Source organism: Tachyglossus aculeatus, chromosome 15 (assembly GCF_015852505.1).
Source record: "Tachyglossus aculeatus isolate mTacAcu1 chromosome 15, mTacAcu1.pri, whole genome shotgun sequence".
NCBI classification, from domain to species: Eukaryota; Metazoa; Chordata; class Mammalia; order Monotremata; family Tachyglossidae; genus Tachyglossus; species Tachyglossus aculeatus.
Genome location: NC_052080.1, coordinates 6,763,466 through 6,782,162, shown reverse-complemented (window position 1 = coordinate 6,782,162; position 18,697 = coordinate 6,763,466). Strand labels below are relative to the sequence as shown.

Sequence of the window (18,697 nt, the reverse complement as noted above, 5' to 3'; positions counted from 1 at the left end):
TGTGATGAAAAAGAAAGTCAGTATTTAAATACCTTTGTCTCTCCTCCCTTCTCTTACATCCTCTTTTGAGAAGGGGCAAGTCCTATGAAACTAGTATATTCAAGGACAATCATCAAATGTAAGTTAATTAATAGCCTAACACCTTATGGACATTGACTTTTATTTTTCCCAAGGTAACATTTTCTTCAGAGATGGTTAATCACTACTATTTTAAACTAAATATTAACTATGTCAAACTGTGCACAAAAGTGTTTTTGCCAGCATTCACACTAGTGGAAAAGAACTAGAAATTTTAAGCAAGAAAGAATTCCCATGAGACTATGAGTATGCATGTGCACATGTAGATAAATATATGTACTTCATCTTGCTTGAAGAACAATAAAACAGGGTAACTATCACAGGATAAATGCAGGAATACCCCAAGTCCTCTGAGATTTTTAAAATGGTATTCCAAGATTTGCTCAAGTCATTGTGCAGGATGCATTTTGCCTCTTGTATTTTTCTACTTTTTATTTCCTTATCAAAGTTGACAGAGTTGAGCTGAAAACTTGTCCTAGAATGAGCAAGAAAAACTTTACAGGGCAGTGTCAACCGAGTAAAATTGCTGACTCTGATAGTAATCGATCCAGATAATCAGATCCCTTCATCCAGTATTGTACACATCAACGAAAGGATTTCATGGGTAAGTGTGGAATCTTCATCACTGGTACAGAAATCTTTCTAAAAGTAGAATGAAAATGTAGTGGAGCAAAGTTCCAAAGCTGATTTCTCATCATGCTCTGCATCCTTCATGGAATTGGGGCTGGAGAAATCCTTGAACTGACAGCTGCTCAGGCTGCTAATGGGGGGAGCAGTTAATGGGGAGCATATTCTTCTGGGGTGCCCCATCACCACCTTTCTCACTTCCAGCTCCAAATAAAGGAACAATGACTGCTGGGAGAATTGCCATTCCTTCTCACTAAATGCAATCCCAGTTGAACCCCACCAACCCCACTAAAGGGTCTGGGCCTGCTGAAAAACGAAACTGCAGATAATCCGCTGTTATTTCCTCACCTGGCCGTACGGGTGAGTAAACTGTGTAGTGTATGTATTTAGGCTTTTGAAGTTAGGTGCATTTACTCGTGTTGCATGCCTGTCCTTATTTACAATGGATGTGATATTCAATTGTCCTTAGACTGAACATTTTCTAATTGTTAAGAGGGGTTGTTAGCAGAAGTTGCACCAGTAGTCATTTACTTCATTACCTAAGTGGTGGGATGACTGGAATAGAGTATGTAGCACTAGAAGAAAAGGTTTTAAAAAGCTTAATGGGAGATGTGTTCCTATTGTGAAAACCAGGCTCTCCTTTTAGAGTTGGAAAGTGGGTTTTTAGAGGTTCAGACTATTTGAAGAGTAAGAAGAAAAAAGGACTAAATCTTTTCTAGCAAATTATCTGAGTGATTCGGGGGGAGGAATGTGCTTTGGCCTGAATCATCCGAGTACTATGCGTTCACTTGAAATTTCACCAAAAAACATACTTTTTGCTGTAATTCACCCCATCAGTTGGCACTACAGACCCGAACCCAGCCAGCAGCCTGGATGACTGCTCCGATGAAAGGGTCAAGTTAGATCCCCCAGTGACTCCCTTTGCCCCACTAGGCCTGATCCGGGGACAGACGACGGCCCCTTTGGATGCCGGGGTAATAATAATGATGGTATTTGATGGCTAATGATGGTAACCCTCCCTTACCCTTGCTTCCTTCCCATCGCCCATCCTTTGGGGCTGGGGAGGAAACAGATTCAACTCATTCATTCATTCAATCGTATTTATTGAGCGCTTACTGTGTGAAGAGCACTGTACTAAGTGCTTGGAAAGTACAATTTGGCAACAGACATGGTCCCTACCTACCCAACAACGGGCTCACAGTTTAGAAGAGGGGAGACAGACAACAAAACAAAACAAGTAAACAGGTGTCAATACCATTAGAATAGATTAAATAGAATTATAGGTATATGCACATCATTAATAAAATAGAGCAATAAATATGTACAGTGGTACAATGGCAAATGGGTGAAGTTGGGGGGGTGGGGAGAGAGATGGGGAGGGAGAGAGGGAGAGGAAGGGGGAGTGAGAAGAGAGGGAAGAGAAGAGGGAGAAAGAGGGAGGGAGAAGAATGGCGAGAGAGAGTGAGAGGGAGGAAGGGAGAGGGAGGGAGAAGGAGAAAGAGGGAGGGAAAGAAAAAGGGAGATAGAAGGAGAGGGAGGGAGGGAAAGAAAAAGAGAAAGGGAGGGGGAGAGAAGGAGAGGGAGAAAGGGAGGGAGGGGGAGAGGGAGAGAGGAGGAGAGGGAGACAGGGAGGAAAAAAGGGGGGAGGGAGAGAGAAGGAGAAAGAGGGAGGGAAAGAAAAAGGGAGAGAGAAGGAGAGGGAGGGAGAGAGGAGGGGGAGAGGAGAAAGGGAGGGAGAGGGAGAGAGAAGGAGAGAGGGAGGGAAAGAGGAGAAAGAGGGAGGGAAAGAAAAAAGGGGGAGCAAAGGAGAGGGAGAAAGGGAGGGAGAGGGAGAGAGAAGGAGAGAGGGAGGGAGAGAAGAAGGGAGAAGGAGGGAGAGGGAGAGGAAGAGAGAGATTGTTTATTGTAGAGGCTGTCCTGGTTTCCTTTGGTGTGGCCTAACGGCGAGAGGGGCGGAGAGGGGGCGGAGAGGGGGCGGAGAGGGGGCGGAGAGGGGGCGGAGAGGGGGCGGAGAGGGGGCGTCTCCCCAAATGGGAGGCGCGGAGGGCCGGGGCCGGGGCCGGGGCCCGGGCAGGAAGGGCCGCCTCCCAACGTGGGGAGCGGAGCGGGCCGCTCAGCCGGGAGCCCCCGGAGCCTCGGGAGCCCCGGGAGACGGCCAGGTGAGCCGGGCCGGGCCGGGCCGGGCCGGGCCGAACCGAACCGGGGGCTGCCGTTGCTTAGCAACGAGGCCGGGCCGGGAGCGGGCCAGCTGTCGGCGCCCCCGCCCTTGGCTTGGGCGGGGGCCTTGCCCTCGGATCCCCGGGACCTTGGGCAAACCCCGGAATATAACCGGGCCTCCGCACAGCCGCCAAACTCGCTCCCTTCCTCCCTTCAAAGCCCTACTGGCAACTCACCTCCTCCAGGAGGCCTTCCCACACTGAGCCCCCTTTTTCCTCTCCTCCTCCCCATCACCCCCCCCCCCGCCCTACCTCCTGCCCCTCCCCACAGCACTTGTATATATATTTGTACAGATTTATTACTCTATTCATTTTACTTGCACAGTTACTACTCTATTCTATTAGTGATGTGTATATAGCTATAATTCTATTTATTTTGATGGTATCGACACCTTTCTACATGCTTTGTTTTGTTGTCTGTCTCCCCATTCTAGACTGAGTCCGTTGTTGGGTAGGGATCGTCCTAGATGTCGACTTGTACTTCCCAAGCGCATAGTACAGTGCTCTGCACACAGTAAGTGCTCAATAAATACGATTGAATGAATGAATGAATGAATGAAAATAGGGATGAAGTCCCTCCTGCGCCTTCCCCGTAGACTGGGAGCCCCGGTTGGGACACAGGGACTGTGTTGTTCATTCATTCCGTCAATCGTTTTTATTGAGCGCTTACTTTGTGCAGAGCACTGGACCAGGCGCTTCCCGGCTTTGCCACTCGTCTGCTGTGTGACCTTGGGCAAGTCACTTCACTTCTCTCTGCCTCAGTTTCCTCCTCTGGAACATGAAGATTAAGACTGTGAGACCCTCGGGGGCAACCTGAATACCTTGAGGTCATGGGTTCTAATCCAGGCTCCGCCGCTTGTCCCACTAATCTCCTCACTGTACCTCGCTCTCGCCTGTCCCGCCATCGACCCCCGGCCCACGTCATCCCCCGGGCCTGGAATGCCCTCCCTCTGCCCCTCCGCCAAGCTAGCTCTCTTCCTCCCTTCAAGGCCCTGCTGAGAGCTCACCTCCTCCAGGAGGCCTTCCCAGACTGAGCCCCTTCTTTCCTCTCCCCCTCGTCCCCCTCTCCATCCCCCCGTCTTACCTCCTTCCCTTCCCCACAGCACCTGTATATATGTATATATGGTTGTACATATTTATTACTCTATTTATTTACTTATTTATTTATTTATTTTTCTTGTACATTTCTATCCTACTTATTTTATTTTGTTGGTATGTTTGGTTCTGTTCTCTGTCTCCCCCTTTTAGACTGTGAGCCCACTGTTGGGTAGGGACTGTCTCTATGTGATGCCAATTTGTACTTCCCAAGCGCTTAGTACAGTGCTCTGCACATAGTAAGCGCTCAATAAATACGATTGATTGATTGATTGGGTGACTTTGGGCAAGTCACTTCACTTCTCTGGGCCTCAGTTCCCTGATCTGTAAAATGGGGATGAAGACTGTGAGCCCCCCGGGGGACAACCTGATTACCTTGTAACCGCCCCAGCGCCTAGAACAGTGCTTTGCACCTAGTAAGCACTTAATAAATACCATTATTATTATTATTATTGTTTGGGCAAGTCACTTCAGTTCTCTGGGCCTCAGTGACCTCATCTGGAAAATGGGGATTGTGAGCCCCACGGGGGACAACCTGATCACCTTGTATCCCCCCCAGTGCTTAGAACAGTGCTTCACATGTAGTAAGTGTTTAACAAATGCCATAATTATTATTATTACCCCAATGCTTAGAACAGTGCTTGGCATATAGTAAGCATTTAACAAATGCCATTATTATTATTATTACCTCATCTGGAAAATGGGGACTAAGACTGTGAACCCCATTTGGGACAGCCTGATTACCTTGTATCTACTCCAGCGCTTGGAACAATGCTTGGTACATAGTAAGAGCTTAATGAATACCATTATTATTATTAGTAATAATAATAATCTCTGATTGTATTGTATTCACCTTAATGCTAAGTAATAGTCCCAGCTCTGCCACTTGTCTGCTTTGTGACCTTGGGCAAGTCACTTCACTTTTCTGTGTGTGTCTCAGTTACCTCATCTGGAAGTGGGGATTAAAAGTGTGAGCCCCACACGGGACAACCTGATTGCCCTGTATCTACCCCAGCGCATAGAACAGTGCTTGGCACAGAGTAAGTGCTTAACAAATACCATAATTATTATAAATTGTGGTATTCTTTCAGTGTTTATATGACAAGCACTGTACTAAGTACTAAGCACTGGGGTGGATACTGGATAAGCAGATCAGGCAAAGTCCCTGTCCCATATGGGGTTTACAGACCTGACTGTGGCTCCCAACCCCAGGAAGGTTGCGTTAGGTAATCTGGGAGTGGAGGGGAAATGAGGCTAGTTTTTTCCTCATTTCCACTTATTTCCTTTCTACCAAGTTTCCATCATGTCAGTGGCTCCATCTGTAAATAATAATAATAATGATGATGCTTACTATGTGCAAAGCACTGTTCTAAGCGCTGGGGGATACAAGGCGATCAGGTTGTCCCACATGGGGCTCACAGTCTTAATCCCCATTTTACAGATGAGGTAACTGAGGCACAGAGAGGTTAGATGACTTGTCCAAAGTCACACAGCTGACAATTGGCGGAGCCGGGATTTGAACCCCTGACTTCTGACTCCAAAGCCTGTGCTCTTTCCACTGAGCCAGGCTGTGGGTTGCATGCCGGGCCCTCTGGCCAACTGCCATCACTGCCCTTTTCCTCTGTATCCAGTGGGGCAAGTGAGGAATATTTGAGGGCAACCTCCCTGTCATAGATGGTAATGTCTATTTTATTTTGTTAGTATGTTTTGTTTTGTTCTGTGTCTCCCCCTTCCAGACTGTGAGCCCACTGTTGGGTAGGGACCGTCTCTATACGTTGCCAACTTGTACTTCCCAAGTGCTTAGTATAGTACTCTGCACACAGTAAGCGCTCAATAAATACGATTGATGGTGATGATGATGATGATTAATGTAAATTTAAATTCTGCTCTATATCTCAGGTTATGGCCCTCTTTTGGTTATCAGGGCTGTTCATAGAAAAGCAGCTTGGCTTAGTGGAGAGAGCACGGGCCTGAGAGTCAAGAGAACATGGGTTCTAATTCCTACTATGTCACGTGTCGGCTGTGTAACCTTGGGCAAGTCACTTAACTTTTCTGTGTCTCAGAGACCTTATCTGTAAAAAATTGGGATTAAGAGTGTGAATCCAGTGTGGGATAGGGACTGTGTCCAACCTGACTAACTTGTGCCTACTCCAGCGTTTAGAACAGTCCTTAGCACATAATAAGCGCTTAAGAAGTACCTTCATTTTTTCATTTACTGCTTTGAGGAGAACTTCAGAAGGATTTACCCTCCTTGCATCTATTACTTTGCAGTTTGACTCCCAATTCACTGGCTGAGCTCTTTGATGTACTTTCAAATTAGGGCATTCAAGAAACAGAATATTACTATTGTCTTAGAAGAGTGATTCATTGTACTCACTGTGTGGATCACCCTTCATTTGGCTCTGAAAAGCATTCTACTGCGTGCTGGGCTTAAAGGGAGGATCATGCCGGACTCACAGAATGGTGAAGTAAGCCTAACGACTAAATATGAAGTGTGTAATGCATTTGTATTAGAATTATATTCCATGAAAAGATCTGACAGTCACTCATATCGTCGTGCTCTCCTCAAATTGGAATAAGAGAAACTTTACAATACTGTGTGGTGACCCGAAGTGAACCCTTCAGAATATTACATAAGAGAGCGAAGCTTGCTTTCATAACGGGGAGGTGAGGGAAATGAACAGGCTGGCTTGGTAAAGTACCTTGAGCAAGAATTGCAATAAATGTAGGCTTCGGGGTATTGTTATTTGTGTACTTTGAATATGCCTCTTTAGAAGGGATAAAGGAGAGGGAACATAGCTTGAGCATTCATTTTATTCTGATCTGCTAGAAAATAAGTACCTATTCTTCCTAGTAAGATATAGATCTATTGGGAGGGTGGATAAAACCCAGGAGATTAAAAGCAGTTGAAAGAAAGGGGCCACTGGGCATTGGGGAGCATACATCAGAAATAAAATGTGTGATCCCTGCCTTTATAGTGCTTATAAGCTAATGCCTTCTTCCCTCTGCTTCTTCCTGGATCTGCCCAGGGGCTGAATGATTGGATGTCTGCTGTCCAGAAAGATGTTTGGAGAATGGAATTTTGTACAGGCAGCAAGGTAGCATTTCCTCTGTTGGTAGTGCTGGGGTTATCTGCTCACAGCTGTTTTTTTCTAGTCTCAGTCTGCCTCGTAGTCAATGTATTGAGCCAGGCTTCCAAGAAGAAGCAATTACATTTTGAAAATTCAATCTAGTTTGAAATACGAAATGTGCTTTTGAATAACAAAGGTGCTATCTTAAAGGTTCACTGAGAACAGTTATTACTCATAGCGCTATATTAGATAATGATTTTAAAAAACACAAAGCTGAGGCGTTACTCGAATTTGCTTTTATCCACAGTAGCTTTCATTGGTCACTGTTGTGGCTATGTTCATATTTAAATGTCCCCTTTATTTTTAATATTAACTGCCAACTCACACTGTAGAATACATCCTTTTTAAATTTACGCAACCCTCAACCAACAAGCACCTTTAACTAGTACAAATGCAAGCACAAATATTCTGGAAATCACAATCACAAGTTTTATAGACATTATGTTTTTATATGCAACACATCTGCCATCTAGAAGTAATAATAATAATGATGGTATTTCTACTGGTGCATTTAATAAAGAAAATCAAGGCAAGGCTTGGCCATATTTGTGAATGACATTTTATAAATATTAGTACCAGATTAATCTTCTCCCACTGCATAATTGTCTCTTACATGTGTTTTAACCTCCTTCAAAAAACAAAATGGAATTATAAACTAAAATTGTGGGGGTTTTAATAATGGTGTTTTTAAAGTGCTTACAGTCATCTAAGCACTGGGGTAGGTATCAGATCAAGTTTTGCCAACAAAATTTAAAGAACCAAAAGTAATAATAATAGTGGGTTTTGTTAAGTACTCTGTGCCAAGCACCAAAATAAGTGCTAGGGTAGATAAAGATCGTAAGGCCAGACAGTCTTGTCTTATGGACTGTAAATTGCAAGACGTTTTTTGCTCCTCTAGCCACAGGTCCCTACTGACTTGTGTTTTTATTTTTGTATTGTGTCTTCTTCCTTGTCCCATATGCTCTGTGTCTGTTTCACTGCTCCCTATGTAACTCTCTTCAGTACCCCTTCCCCCGCACCCATTAACCTATAATTCATAGATTATGAGACTCTCTAGGGACGGGGTACGTAACTCTCACTTAGGCACCCTTTCTGACACTTAATACAGTACTCTGCACACAGTAAGCACTTAATAAATACTATTACTACAGTCAGTCAATCAATCGTATTTATTTAGTGCTTACTGAGTGCAGCGGGCTGTACTCTGTAAGTAATAATAATAATGGCATTTATTAAGCACTTACTATGTGCAAAGCACTGTTCTAGGTGCTGGGGAGGTTACAAGGTGATCAATTTGTCCCACGGGGGGCTCACAGTCTTTATCCCCATTTTCCAGATGAGGTAACTGAGGCACAGAGAAGTTAAGTGACTTGCCCAGAGTCACACAGCTGACAATTGGCGGAGTCGGGATTAGAACCTATGACCTCTGACTCCAAAGCCCGCGCTCTTTCCGCTGAGCCCTGCTGCAAGAGCCTGGGACAGTATAATAAAACTGAGTCGGTAGATACATTCCCTGCCCACAGTGAGCTCACAGTCTGCTGTGGGTTATGGCTCCCTCTTGGAAATAAAATACTTGCAGAAAGGGTGAACTTCTCGTTCTCAGCTTTGCTGAAAACAATCTTACATAATGTATCCATTGCATTTCAACGTTTCTCCGCAACACCCCTCCTAATCCTGTCCTGTGACTCTGCTGAACAGAAAGTTTCAATAGTGCAGTTTGATGCCAGGTTTTGTGGGATTTTGATGAAGCCACTAAACCCATTTTGAACTGATTTCTAAATAGGATTTGATTGTGGATATTTAGAACTAGGTCATTTTGTGTTACAGGAAATTTGGCTGTTTGGATTGTTTTTGAGAAATATTTGGTTCTTTTTTCATGCTGAAATATTACTAAAGGGCATTTTGGATAGAGGATTCCGTGTGAAGTAAGGTCAGGGAATTGGGAAAAGTATTTTACCATAAGAAAATGGATCTGAAATTATGAAAAAAGAATTATCAGGCATTATTCTTCAAAAGAGTGATAAATCAGTAGTATTTAGTGAGTGCAGAGCACTGTACTGAGCACTTGGGAGAGTACAGTGTAACGGTTGGTGGATACATTCCCTGCCAGAAGGAGCTTGCAGTGTAGTGAAAAATTACAATAATTGGAGAAATCAAACTTTTGAAAACATAGTGATTTTATGTTTGTTGTGTTTCCAACATTGTCATTGTTGAACAGTTGATGACAGGTATTTAAGGGTGGCAGACCCAATGAGGTACCATCTTGAATTCCATATTGTGTCTGTAAAAATAATGACTCAAGACTCAAGTTCCTAGTAATAAGCTGCTCACTAGGGAGATAGGGAGTAGCGTTAACGCTCCCAGGAATCATTTGAGAACTTTCAGTGGATATAAAGCACTGAACACAGTAAGTACTCCAGAAATACCATTGCTTGATTGACAGATAGAAACAGAATAACAGTACTCGGAGTTAGTTATATTTCAGGGAAATAATGTGATTTGAAAATGTTAATATGTAAAATTATCTAGACACCTAGGGGTGTTTCAAGGTAGTTTTGCATAGTTTTGCCAGTGTACTTAAGTCTGAGACTATAATGACATTGTGTATGTTTAAAGTTAGGCCTACTTCCTGCAAATATTATCAAGTCCAGATCACTTGCAAATAGATAGGTGGTTAAGGAGTTGCACTCTAGAGTGTAAACTTGGGCAGGGATTGTGTCTGTTATATTGTTATATTGTACTTTCCCAAGTGGTTAGTACAGTGCTCTGCACCCCATAAACATAGAATAAATATGATAAATGGACTGAATGACAGTGTCCAATTTAGTGCATTTAATGTTCTGAGGAGCATATCGGAGCATTTAAAAAGAAAAATAGATGCAATCTTCTGAATCAGGAGGAAGAATGAGTACAGTTTTTCCAAAAAAAATGTTTATTTTTACTGTGTTTTTGGTGCCCCTCTAAAGCAGGAGGAATATTAGATAATTCACGTAATTTCAAGGAATTAAAATATTTTATATGACCAGGCATTAGAATGCTGATGAGGGTGATGCAGTCTCCTGCCAGGAATGATGGATGAACTCGGGACCGAGAACCTGCAAGATACAAATGGATTGCTCAGGAAAAGTCCTAAAGTCGTTGAAGAAGAGCATGACATAACTTTTACATTAGTAGCAAGACTGACATTTTTCTCTCTCATTTACTGTTATCCTTCTCCCCAGTGATCCTGAAGACTTAATTTCTTTTCCTCTTCAGTGCTCTAATGTTTTTCCAAAAAAAAAAAAAAATACAAGTATCAGGGTTAGAAAATAACAGGCTTTTATTCTCAGAATTTTCTTTATCTCCTCCCATCCTCCTCTTTTTTTTTCCTAAGAGAAGTTTTTGGTTTTTGAAAAAAATTGACAGGCTTCATGCAAGTAGTTTAATCATTTTCCTTTACTATCATCAACCCCACATTAAAATAATTTAATTTTAATATTGTAATTGAATAATTATCATTTTTAAGTGCTTACTATATGTCAAGCACAATTTTAAGTGCTGAAATAGATACAAGATAATCAGGTTAGATGCAATCCCTGTCCCACAAAAGGTTCAGTGTCTTAAGTTTGACGTAAATGTGAATCCGCTGCGGTGCAATGGCTAAAACAGCGTAAAGGCAGTTGCCTAAAGCGTCATAATAACTCTTCTTTCACAGTGGCAGAAGGAAGAATATGTGGAAAAGACTGGTTTAATCTTGGAGCCGAAAACCAGGATATGGGCTCCTGCCCAAGATTCATGACACACGTTGGAATAACACTGAACCATGGGTAGCGATTGTGAAAGAGACTTCAGTCCCAGTTCACTCCCATTAGCCATTAGTTTGGCCTAAATTTCCAGTCTGAAGTGGCAGTCCCTGGCTGCACCTCAAATCTCTTAGCTAGACTATTATGTTATTGCTAGTGACTAGTGGACAGCCATATGCATTTTTGAGCACAGGACAGAGAGACTATAAAGGTCCCCATCCTCTAGGGACTCGAGGCTATGATTTTGTAGGTAAGGAAGGCCAACATTTTTAGGCACCCTGTTGAGTATCTGGTGACCTGATTAAGTGTGAAGGTAACAAGGCTTTTAGAATCCTAGAGCTGGAAAGGCCTAAAACAGGGTCTACATGGCCATGCACCATTTTTCAAGAGATGATCAACTAAATAATTCTCAACGTTGTGTTGTCCATCTGTAGCTACTGAAAGACAACTACTAAGGTCACATTTCTTGCACGCTAATGAGAATGGGGTGTTGGAGTTTGTGTGTCCATTGTGGGTAGGGAACGTGCCTGCCAACTGTGTTGCAGTATACTCTCCCAAGCGCTTAGTGCAGTGTTCCGACATAGTACTTAATAGATGTCATTGATAGGAATTAATACAATATCATTAGGGCTGGCAAAGTAAATCATTTCTATTAATGGGAAAGTAATACACGTTGATTTTTTGGTTTATGGAGATGGTGGGAAGTATAAAAATCCAGGGAAAGCCTGACTGTTGAGCAAAGTAGCCCCGATGGGTCCTTAAAACCAATTCGGCCATCCGGGAGTTCTTCGGATTGGGAGAATCTGGGAGAGACTGAGCCCTTCTGGCTAGCCAGCAACCAAACCTCTGGAGTGCAAAGCTCATTGCACTTCACCATGACTTTCCCTGGATGCCTTCATGAGCCATTAAAAAACCCTTGACAGAGAGAATGGGAGCAAGCGGGCATCTGTATGTGAAAGTTGTACTGGTTGCGGTGGAGGTATTTTCATTCAGCATCCTAGTCTGCCTTGTTGAGGGAAGCTCCTGTAGTTGGGCTTTAGTGCGTAGCCAAATTACCTTGACCAGAGGTCTCACATTGTCTGATTTTGCTCCCTGGTCTTGCTACCTAACAGAAGAATCATGGAGCCCACAGAAGTCTCACTTTGAGCTGTACTGGTGGTGGCAGTGAGGAGCCAGTTCAGGGTGATGCAGGAGGAGGCAAATGACACTAGCAGCCACCACAAGTTCCATGGAGCTCTAGTTTCCCCTTGTCCTAAGGATTGCCATCCAGCATAGAGTCACTTGACACTCCGAGGTGGTAACTCTAAGCAAACCATGGTGGCATAGCTGCATCTCTTTTCATTCCCTACCCTTTCTTCACACAAGAAAAGTTGGGTGGGGGAATGAATGTGATGGAGTGTGGGTGATTATGGGACTCTTTCTCTCCATTTCCTCCCATTAGACTATAAGCTCCTTGAGGGCTTGTACTTGAACTTGTACTTCCCAAGCGCTTAGTACAGTGCTCTGCACACAGTAAGCGCTCAATAAATACGATTGATTGATTGATTGATTGAGGGCTGGCATCATTTCTACCAAGTACATTATGCTCTGCCCCAGGGAAGCACTCAGCAAACACCATTGATTTTTTTTGGATTTCAGTCTCTACATCCCTCTATCTCAGTCTCATTCTTGGAGATTTCTATCTTTGTCTCTCCTTTTGTGTACCCTTTTTAAAAAATTTTATTTATCTTTATTTGTATTTCTCTTTCATTCTATCGGACACTGCCGCCTTCCCTGTCTTTTTATATCCTTTCCCCTTTTGTGCGCAGGTCATTGACCCAGCCCACTGGGAACCCCCATCCCACTTGGAGTCAAGCAGCTGTGGTCACGGTAGCATGAAAGGGTTGAGGGACATAACTGGTTGCAAAGATAGAGGGATGTTATTTGTTCACAGAAGAGCGTGAAAGAAAGGTCAGAGATAGAGAGGCCTAGTGGAAAGTGCATGGCAGTGGGAGCTGGTAGTCAATATGGCAGGAGCCCTTGAAATCCTCATAGTCTAGATGATTTTCTTGCTGTTTCCTTTGATTTACTCTGTTTCTTGTTTCTCCCATTAACAGAGATATGGTGCTTTCCTATAGAAAAAGAAACGGATGTGTATTTAAGAATACATTGTACCATACAGATTGCCCATAAAGCAAATATACATATATATTGACAACTGCCTACTTTGAAAGAAGTGGCGTGGATTTTAGGCAGGTAAATGGTACTTTTATTGGGGATGAATAAGTTGGGGAGTGGGATCCATACATTGGGAAGGTAGCAAACAATGAGCTCCGTCGCAAATGCTTAATACAGTGCCCTAAACACTATTGCTGCTCAATAAATACTATTGATTGACTATTGTGTTTAATTTAAGGTAAGAACGGGATATCCAAATGGAGATTCATTAATTCAGTCGTATTACTATGTGCAGAGCACTGTACTAAGTGCTTGGAAAGTACAATTCAGCAATTAAGAGAGACAATCTCTGCCCACAGCAGGGTTCCCTGAGCAGAAAAAAAAAGCCAGACTTGGAATGAGGGTGAGAGGTCAGGGCTGGAGGTAAAATCATAATAAATGTATTTTGATTTAAAAAACTGTGTGTTCTGTGGCAGCGGGGTATAAATATTGAACTGAGGAAAAAATAAGAGCCACATGGAGTGTCTTCAGTAAACTTGAAGAGGGATTTAGTCGTATTTTATAAATATCACCATCTATTTTGTTGTACCTAATAATAACTAAAATGTAGTAAAAAGCAGAGTTGTGTTAAGGATAATGGGTGTACATTTTTTTAAAAAAGCGAAACACAGTATTGGGAAAAAATCCTAAAATTCAGTTTCTACATAATAGGTTATATAACAGAATTGTTTGATTCAGAAATCTTCAGATTGCTGAGGATACGCATTATCATGTTAGGATCCTGTCACATTTTCCTGGGCACATTGTATAAGTGAGCAAGAGATAGTCAGTGTGACACACCCCTGTGGATACAATCTCACCTTCAGACACACCCCTGTGGATACAATCTCAGCCACATTGTCTTCAATACGAATGCCTATTTCTCCATGTATAAACTACAATTACCAAGAGTACCGTTTTGTATGTGGAACTCATAAATGTATCTCAGCAGAACCATTTTTTGTAATATGTCATACACATTTTTTTCAATAATATCCCCAGGGCAGGATTATTTTTATGCTTCAATCAAGGCCCATCCCTGTAAGCAAACACCAAATTTAGTCCATCAGTACAAGGCTTTAGGGTTTTTAAAAGAGAAATGGAGAAAAAAAAAAACGTTTTGAAATGTCTGCAATATATATGAAAAGAAAAAGGCTTCCGCTTAGGTGACAAAGTTTTTTTTCTCTGCAACCTCAATGTTTTCATCATTAGAAAGTGAGACCAAGCATATACAGAAGCCGTAATCAGATAGTCCCGCCTCCTGACAGCCTTAAAAAATTAAATTTTAAATCAGGGCGAGATTAAATATTAACTTTTCTTTTGGGTGCTCTTTTCGCCTCCCCCAAGAAAGGTATTTATTGAGTGCTTACTACTATGTGCAGAGCACTGTACTAAGCGCTTGGGAAGTACAAATTGGCAACACATAGAGACAGTCCCTACCCAACAGTGGGCTCACAGTCTAAAAGGGGGAGACAGAGAACAGAACCAAACATACCAACAAAATAAAATAAATAGGATAGAAATGTACAAGTAAAATAAATAAATAAATAGAGTAATAAATATGTACAACCATATATACATATATACAGGTGCTGTGGGGAAGGGAAGGAGGTAAGATGGGGGGATGGAGAGGGGGACGAGGGGGAGAGGAAGGAAGGGGCTCAGTCTGGGAAGGCCTCCTGGAGGAGGTGAGCTCTCAGCAGGGCCTTGAAGGTGTATGCACTAGCAACAGCCTGGCACAAACTAGTCAGATGTTTCTTGTTTATCAAAAATCTCTGCTCTTCACAGCTTTTCCTCTCTCCCTTCCTTTTGCAGTTCTAGGTTTTCAGATCCTTGAAAGCTTTTTTGGCTGTTGGACTGATAGAGGCATCATATGAAAAATGGTAGTGATGAACAGGATCATCAGCCTGGCACTTCCCCGCCAGCTGTTGTGGAGAAATATAGGGAGACAGCAATCTGTGCCAGCAAGACCATGCAGTTTATATACCTGCACGTATAAAACCAGGAATCGGGCCCGTGAGTATATTTTACTTTCACTAAGATCTAATTGCTGACTTGCGTGAGAGATGGCAATGGCAATAATAATGGTTTGGGGCTCAGAAAAAAAATCATGTCCTGTCTCTTTATTTGTCTTTCATGTTTATCAGAGGTACCATAACATAATTTACGTGACCAGATGGTTATGAATCGTGTTTTCTTTGAAACTGATCTCTATGGTATTAAAAACAAATGTATTGATCAAGTTATATGGGTCTTTGTGGGAACCTGCTCTTTGAATTTTATGATGTAATCTACTCTGGTTTTAAGCCTGACTTGATCTGGTGATTTTCTTCATCCTTTCGGCTTCTGGTCAGTTATGGGTCACAAATGCCAAGCCCTTTCAACTTTGATCTTATAAACATGATTAGGGCATGCATGTTTTTGCTGTACGATTCAAATGTTAAATTGATATGCCTGTAGCACCAAAAATGAGCATTGTTTGGAATTCATTTGTCATGCTCAATTCAGTTGGTTAAAGCATCTTTTTCTGTTGTTCATTTGTTTCTCCAAAAAGTAGCGTTGCTATGAAAAGCAGCCTGGTATGACTCAGAAGAAATTTCCGTTAACAGGGTGCGGCTCCTCCGGACATGCCCACATCCCATCCCCAATGGTTTATTTTAGAAAGTGCACTCTGTGGTCTAAGGCTTTAAACAGGGAACATCAAGAATCGTTTGCTACAGACTTTCCTTCAGTTTTTAACTGGAAGAAAGAAGCTGATTGACCCTGAACCTCAGGGAGAGGTTCAAGATGGGACAATTGGTCCTTTTTACTGTGGGGGAAAAAGAGGGATAAGAGCTTGCTGTTGATTTATCAAATGCGGTGCTCTGTTGCTGGAGTAATGATGGAAGGAAGTTGGGTGCTTCAATCAGTGGTATGTATTGAGCACTTACTGTGTGCAGGGCGCACGCTTGGGAGAGTACAACAGAGTTAACAGGCACGTTCCCTGAACATGACAATTTTACGATACAAGTGTCAGACATAAAGGTGACCGGTGCCAGCTGAATGACCACCCTAGAGGAAGAGCCACTGTGGAAGACTGCTCTGCAACCACCTGCGCCTACCCTCAGCTAAGCCCCGGTTGTCCGTCAAGGCCCATCATTGGCGTGCAGAGCCAGTAGAGCACTTTTAAGTACTTAGTATAGTGCTCTGCGCACAGTAAGCACTCAAATACGATTGATTGGATGTTGGCTTTTTCTGCCTTGGGGTAGCTCTGAAGAAAAGCTTTGCAACAGCCCCTACGTGCTGAAGAAGGCTCTTAATTTTCCATGATGACCCTCAGAGAATGAAACTTAGTCTACTTACCAGTCAGTCATTCAGTAGTATTTACTGAGTGCCTTCTTTGTGCAGACTCCTGGACTAAGGGGTTGGAAGAGTAAAGTAGAATTAGTAGCTCAAGAACCTTATGATCCACTACAACTAGAGCCCCAAATTAAAAAGGACTAAGGCAAAGGAACAAAGAAGTTAGTTACACAGATGCCATAGATCAATAATGATGGTATTTTTAAGCGCTTACTATGTGCCAAGCACTGTTCTAAGCGCTGGGGCGGATATGTCAAATCTAATCACAAAAACTCACCGACTTAAAACCGCACTATTACACTGTGCTGATTTTTTTTTTAATTTCAATGATCTCTCTGTTCTAGGAAAAGGAGAGAGTCATCCCTTTTCAGGGTAAATAACAGGGTCGGGATCTCTCATTAACTTGAATGATAAACTTTAGAGATGTAGTTTGGGAGTAATTGCTGCAATTGTTTAACTCTACTGCTTTTTTAGCTCAACAAATAAATAGTGGGTGACAGAGTGAGAACTGTGGTATTAAGAAGTTTAGTTTTGAAATGTTTTCTGAAAGGACTATGGCAGTCCCAAAATAGACTCAGTATTTTCAGGTTTGTTTGTTTTGGGAACCTTAAGATAAACATCAGAAACAATAGACTGATAACAGTCCTTCTAACCAGTGAAAAGGTGGCAACCTTTGATACTGATATGTTTGACATCTTACCTTAAATTCCTTTCTGTTCTTTGAATATGAGGGTGCATTTTTAAAAAATATGTATGTATCCTCAGTTTCAAGGAATAGAAAAAAGTAAGAAAATCAAGTGTAGAAGTACTTTAAAAAATCAATCTTTAGCAACTACCAGCAGCTGAAGTTTGGCTTTGTGTAGAAACCCGTAGAAACCCAGAGTTTCTGAATCAGTGGTCAACAGGAATTATTTTTTGCCCCAAATCAGCATTCTTGAAAAATTCATTATGGCACCTGTAAATTGCATAGTATCCATTTATCAATACACCCCCTGAATCAATCAATCAACTGCATTTACTGAGCGCTACTGTGCAGAGCACTGTACTAAGCGCTTGAGAGAGTGAAGTATAAAGTATATAAGTAGACACATTGTCTGCCCACAGTGAGTTTACAGTTTACAGTCTCTTCCAGCTACTCCCCAAAGCAATGAATTAATGGAAAAGTATACATTTTCCTGAATTCAGTCTTAATTTCCCCTCACCAACACAGAGTAAAGAGGAGAATTCACCATATTAAATCACTGCTGTGTTTCATATGTTTCTTGGTCTGTATGGGTGAATGGCAGGAGAAAATAAAGACTAAAGTTTGTTTCAATTAGTTTTGGTTAGAAGGCTTGTGGGTGGTTGATAAACAGTGAAATAGCCAGACTGGAAGAGGCTGGAAGGATTGGTACATACAAGAAGTGAACGGAAACTGGAGGTGATAGATGTGGACCAAAAGATCCCTATTTGTGGCCACGAGGGATGGAGAAGAGGCGAGAGAGTAGAGTGGGAGACATTTTGTTAAATGTGGGTGGGCTCAGATATTTGCCCACCTTGAGGCAGGGAAGTTTTGTCACCCCTCCTTTTTTGTTTCACATCAATATGTTTTCAATCCATGGTCTTTACTGAGCACTTATTTTGTGCAGAGCACTGTACTAAGTGCTTGGGAAAGTACAATACAACAGAGTTGGTAGATGCGATCCTTGACCACAAAGAGCTTACACATTCAGCCTGATCTGATGATACTATATATGACACTTTTCAAAAGCCTATCTGTAGAGCATTTCTCCTGGAAAATTCCTGACTTCCCTTTGCCCTTTTCTCCAAAAACATTGCCTTCTCCTGCCAGATTCTGCTTTGAGCAGAGGGTGACTGGGGGTTTTCATATTTTTATCCGCCACAGTGCATCCCTTCTTCTCTCCTGCCAGGCCATCACGGTCTTTGACATTGCAGCCAGAGTCTCTGCCTCATTTGCTTACCGTCTGAACCTGACCCTAGGTGAGCTGCTAGGGATGTTTTGGCTGGAAGTTGGACTTTTTGGTATCCTTGTGAGTTTAGAATATCTCTCTTCTCAGGTGGTTTAAATAAAAAGATATTTTTGAAAGTCCTGACCTATCAAATCTACTTAAAATTTCAGCACAAATTGAACAAAAAAACATGCTTTTATCTTCCAAGCACAGATCGTTTTTGGCCCAAGGGGTGACCCGATAGATGATCTCCATTTACTCTGTGATTTCACTTGCTTTCCAGG

The 18,697-nt window shown here is 42.4% G+C and overlaps 1 protein-coding gene across 4 annotated transcripts in view; it reads left to right on the top strand.

Annotated features, from left to right (window-relative positions):
• Positions 1-2,797: 2,797 nt before the first annotated feature.
• The window catches only part of CA5B (carbonic anhydrase 5B), a 31,628-nt gene continuing 15,728 nt past the window's right edge, over positions 2,798-18,697 (top strand). Inside the window, exons 1-3 of one of the 4 annotated variants that reach the window (XM_038757447.1) lie at positions 7,046-7,114; positions 13,026-13,164; positions 14,941-15,141. In XM_038757447.1, coding sequence (XP_038613375.1) covers positions 15,006-15,141 — 136 coding nt within the window. In that variant the 5' untranslated portion in view covers positions 7,046-7,114; positions 13,026-13,164; positions 14,941-15,005. Of the gene's footprint in view, positions 2,865-3,416; positions 3,436-7,045; positions 7,115-13,025; positions 13,165-14,940; positions 15,142-18,697 lie in introns of those variants that run through there. The other 3 variants (XM_038757448.1, XM_038757450.1, XM_038757449.1) reach the window with 3 other exon arrangements.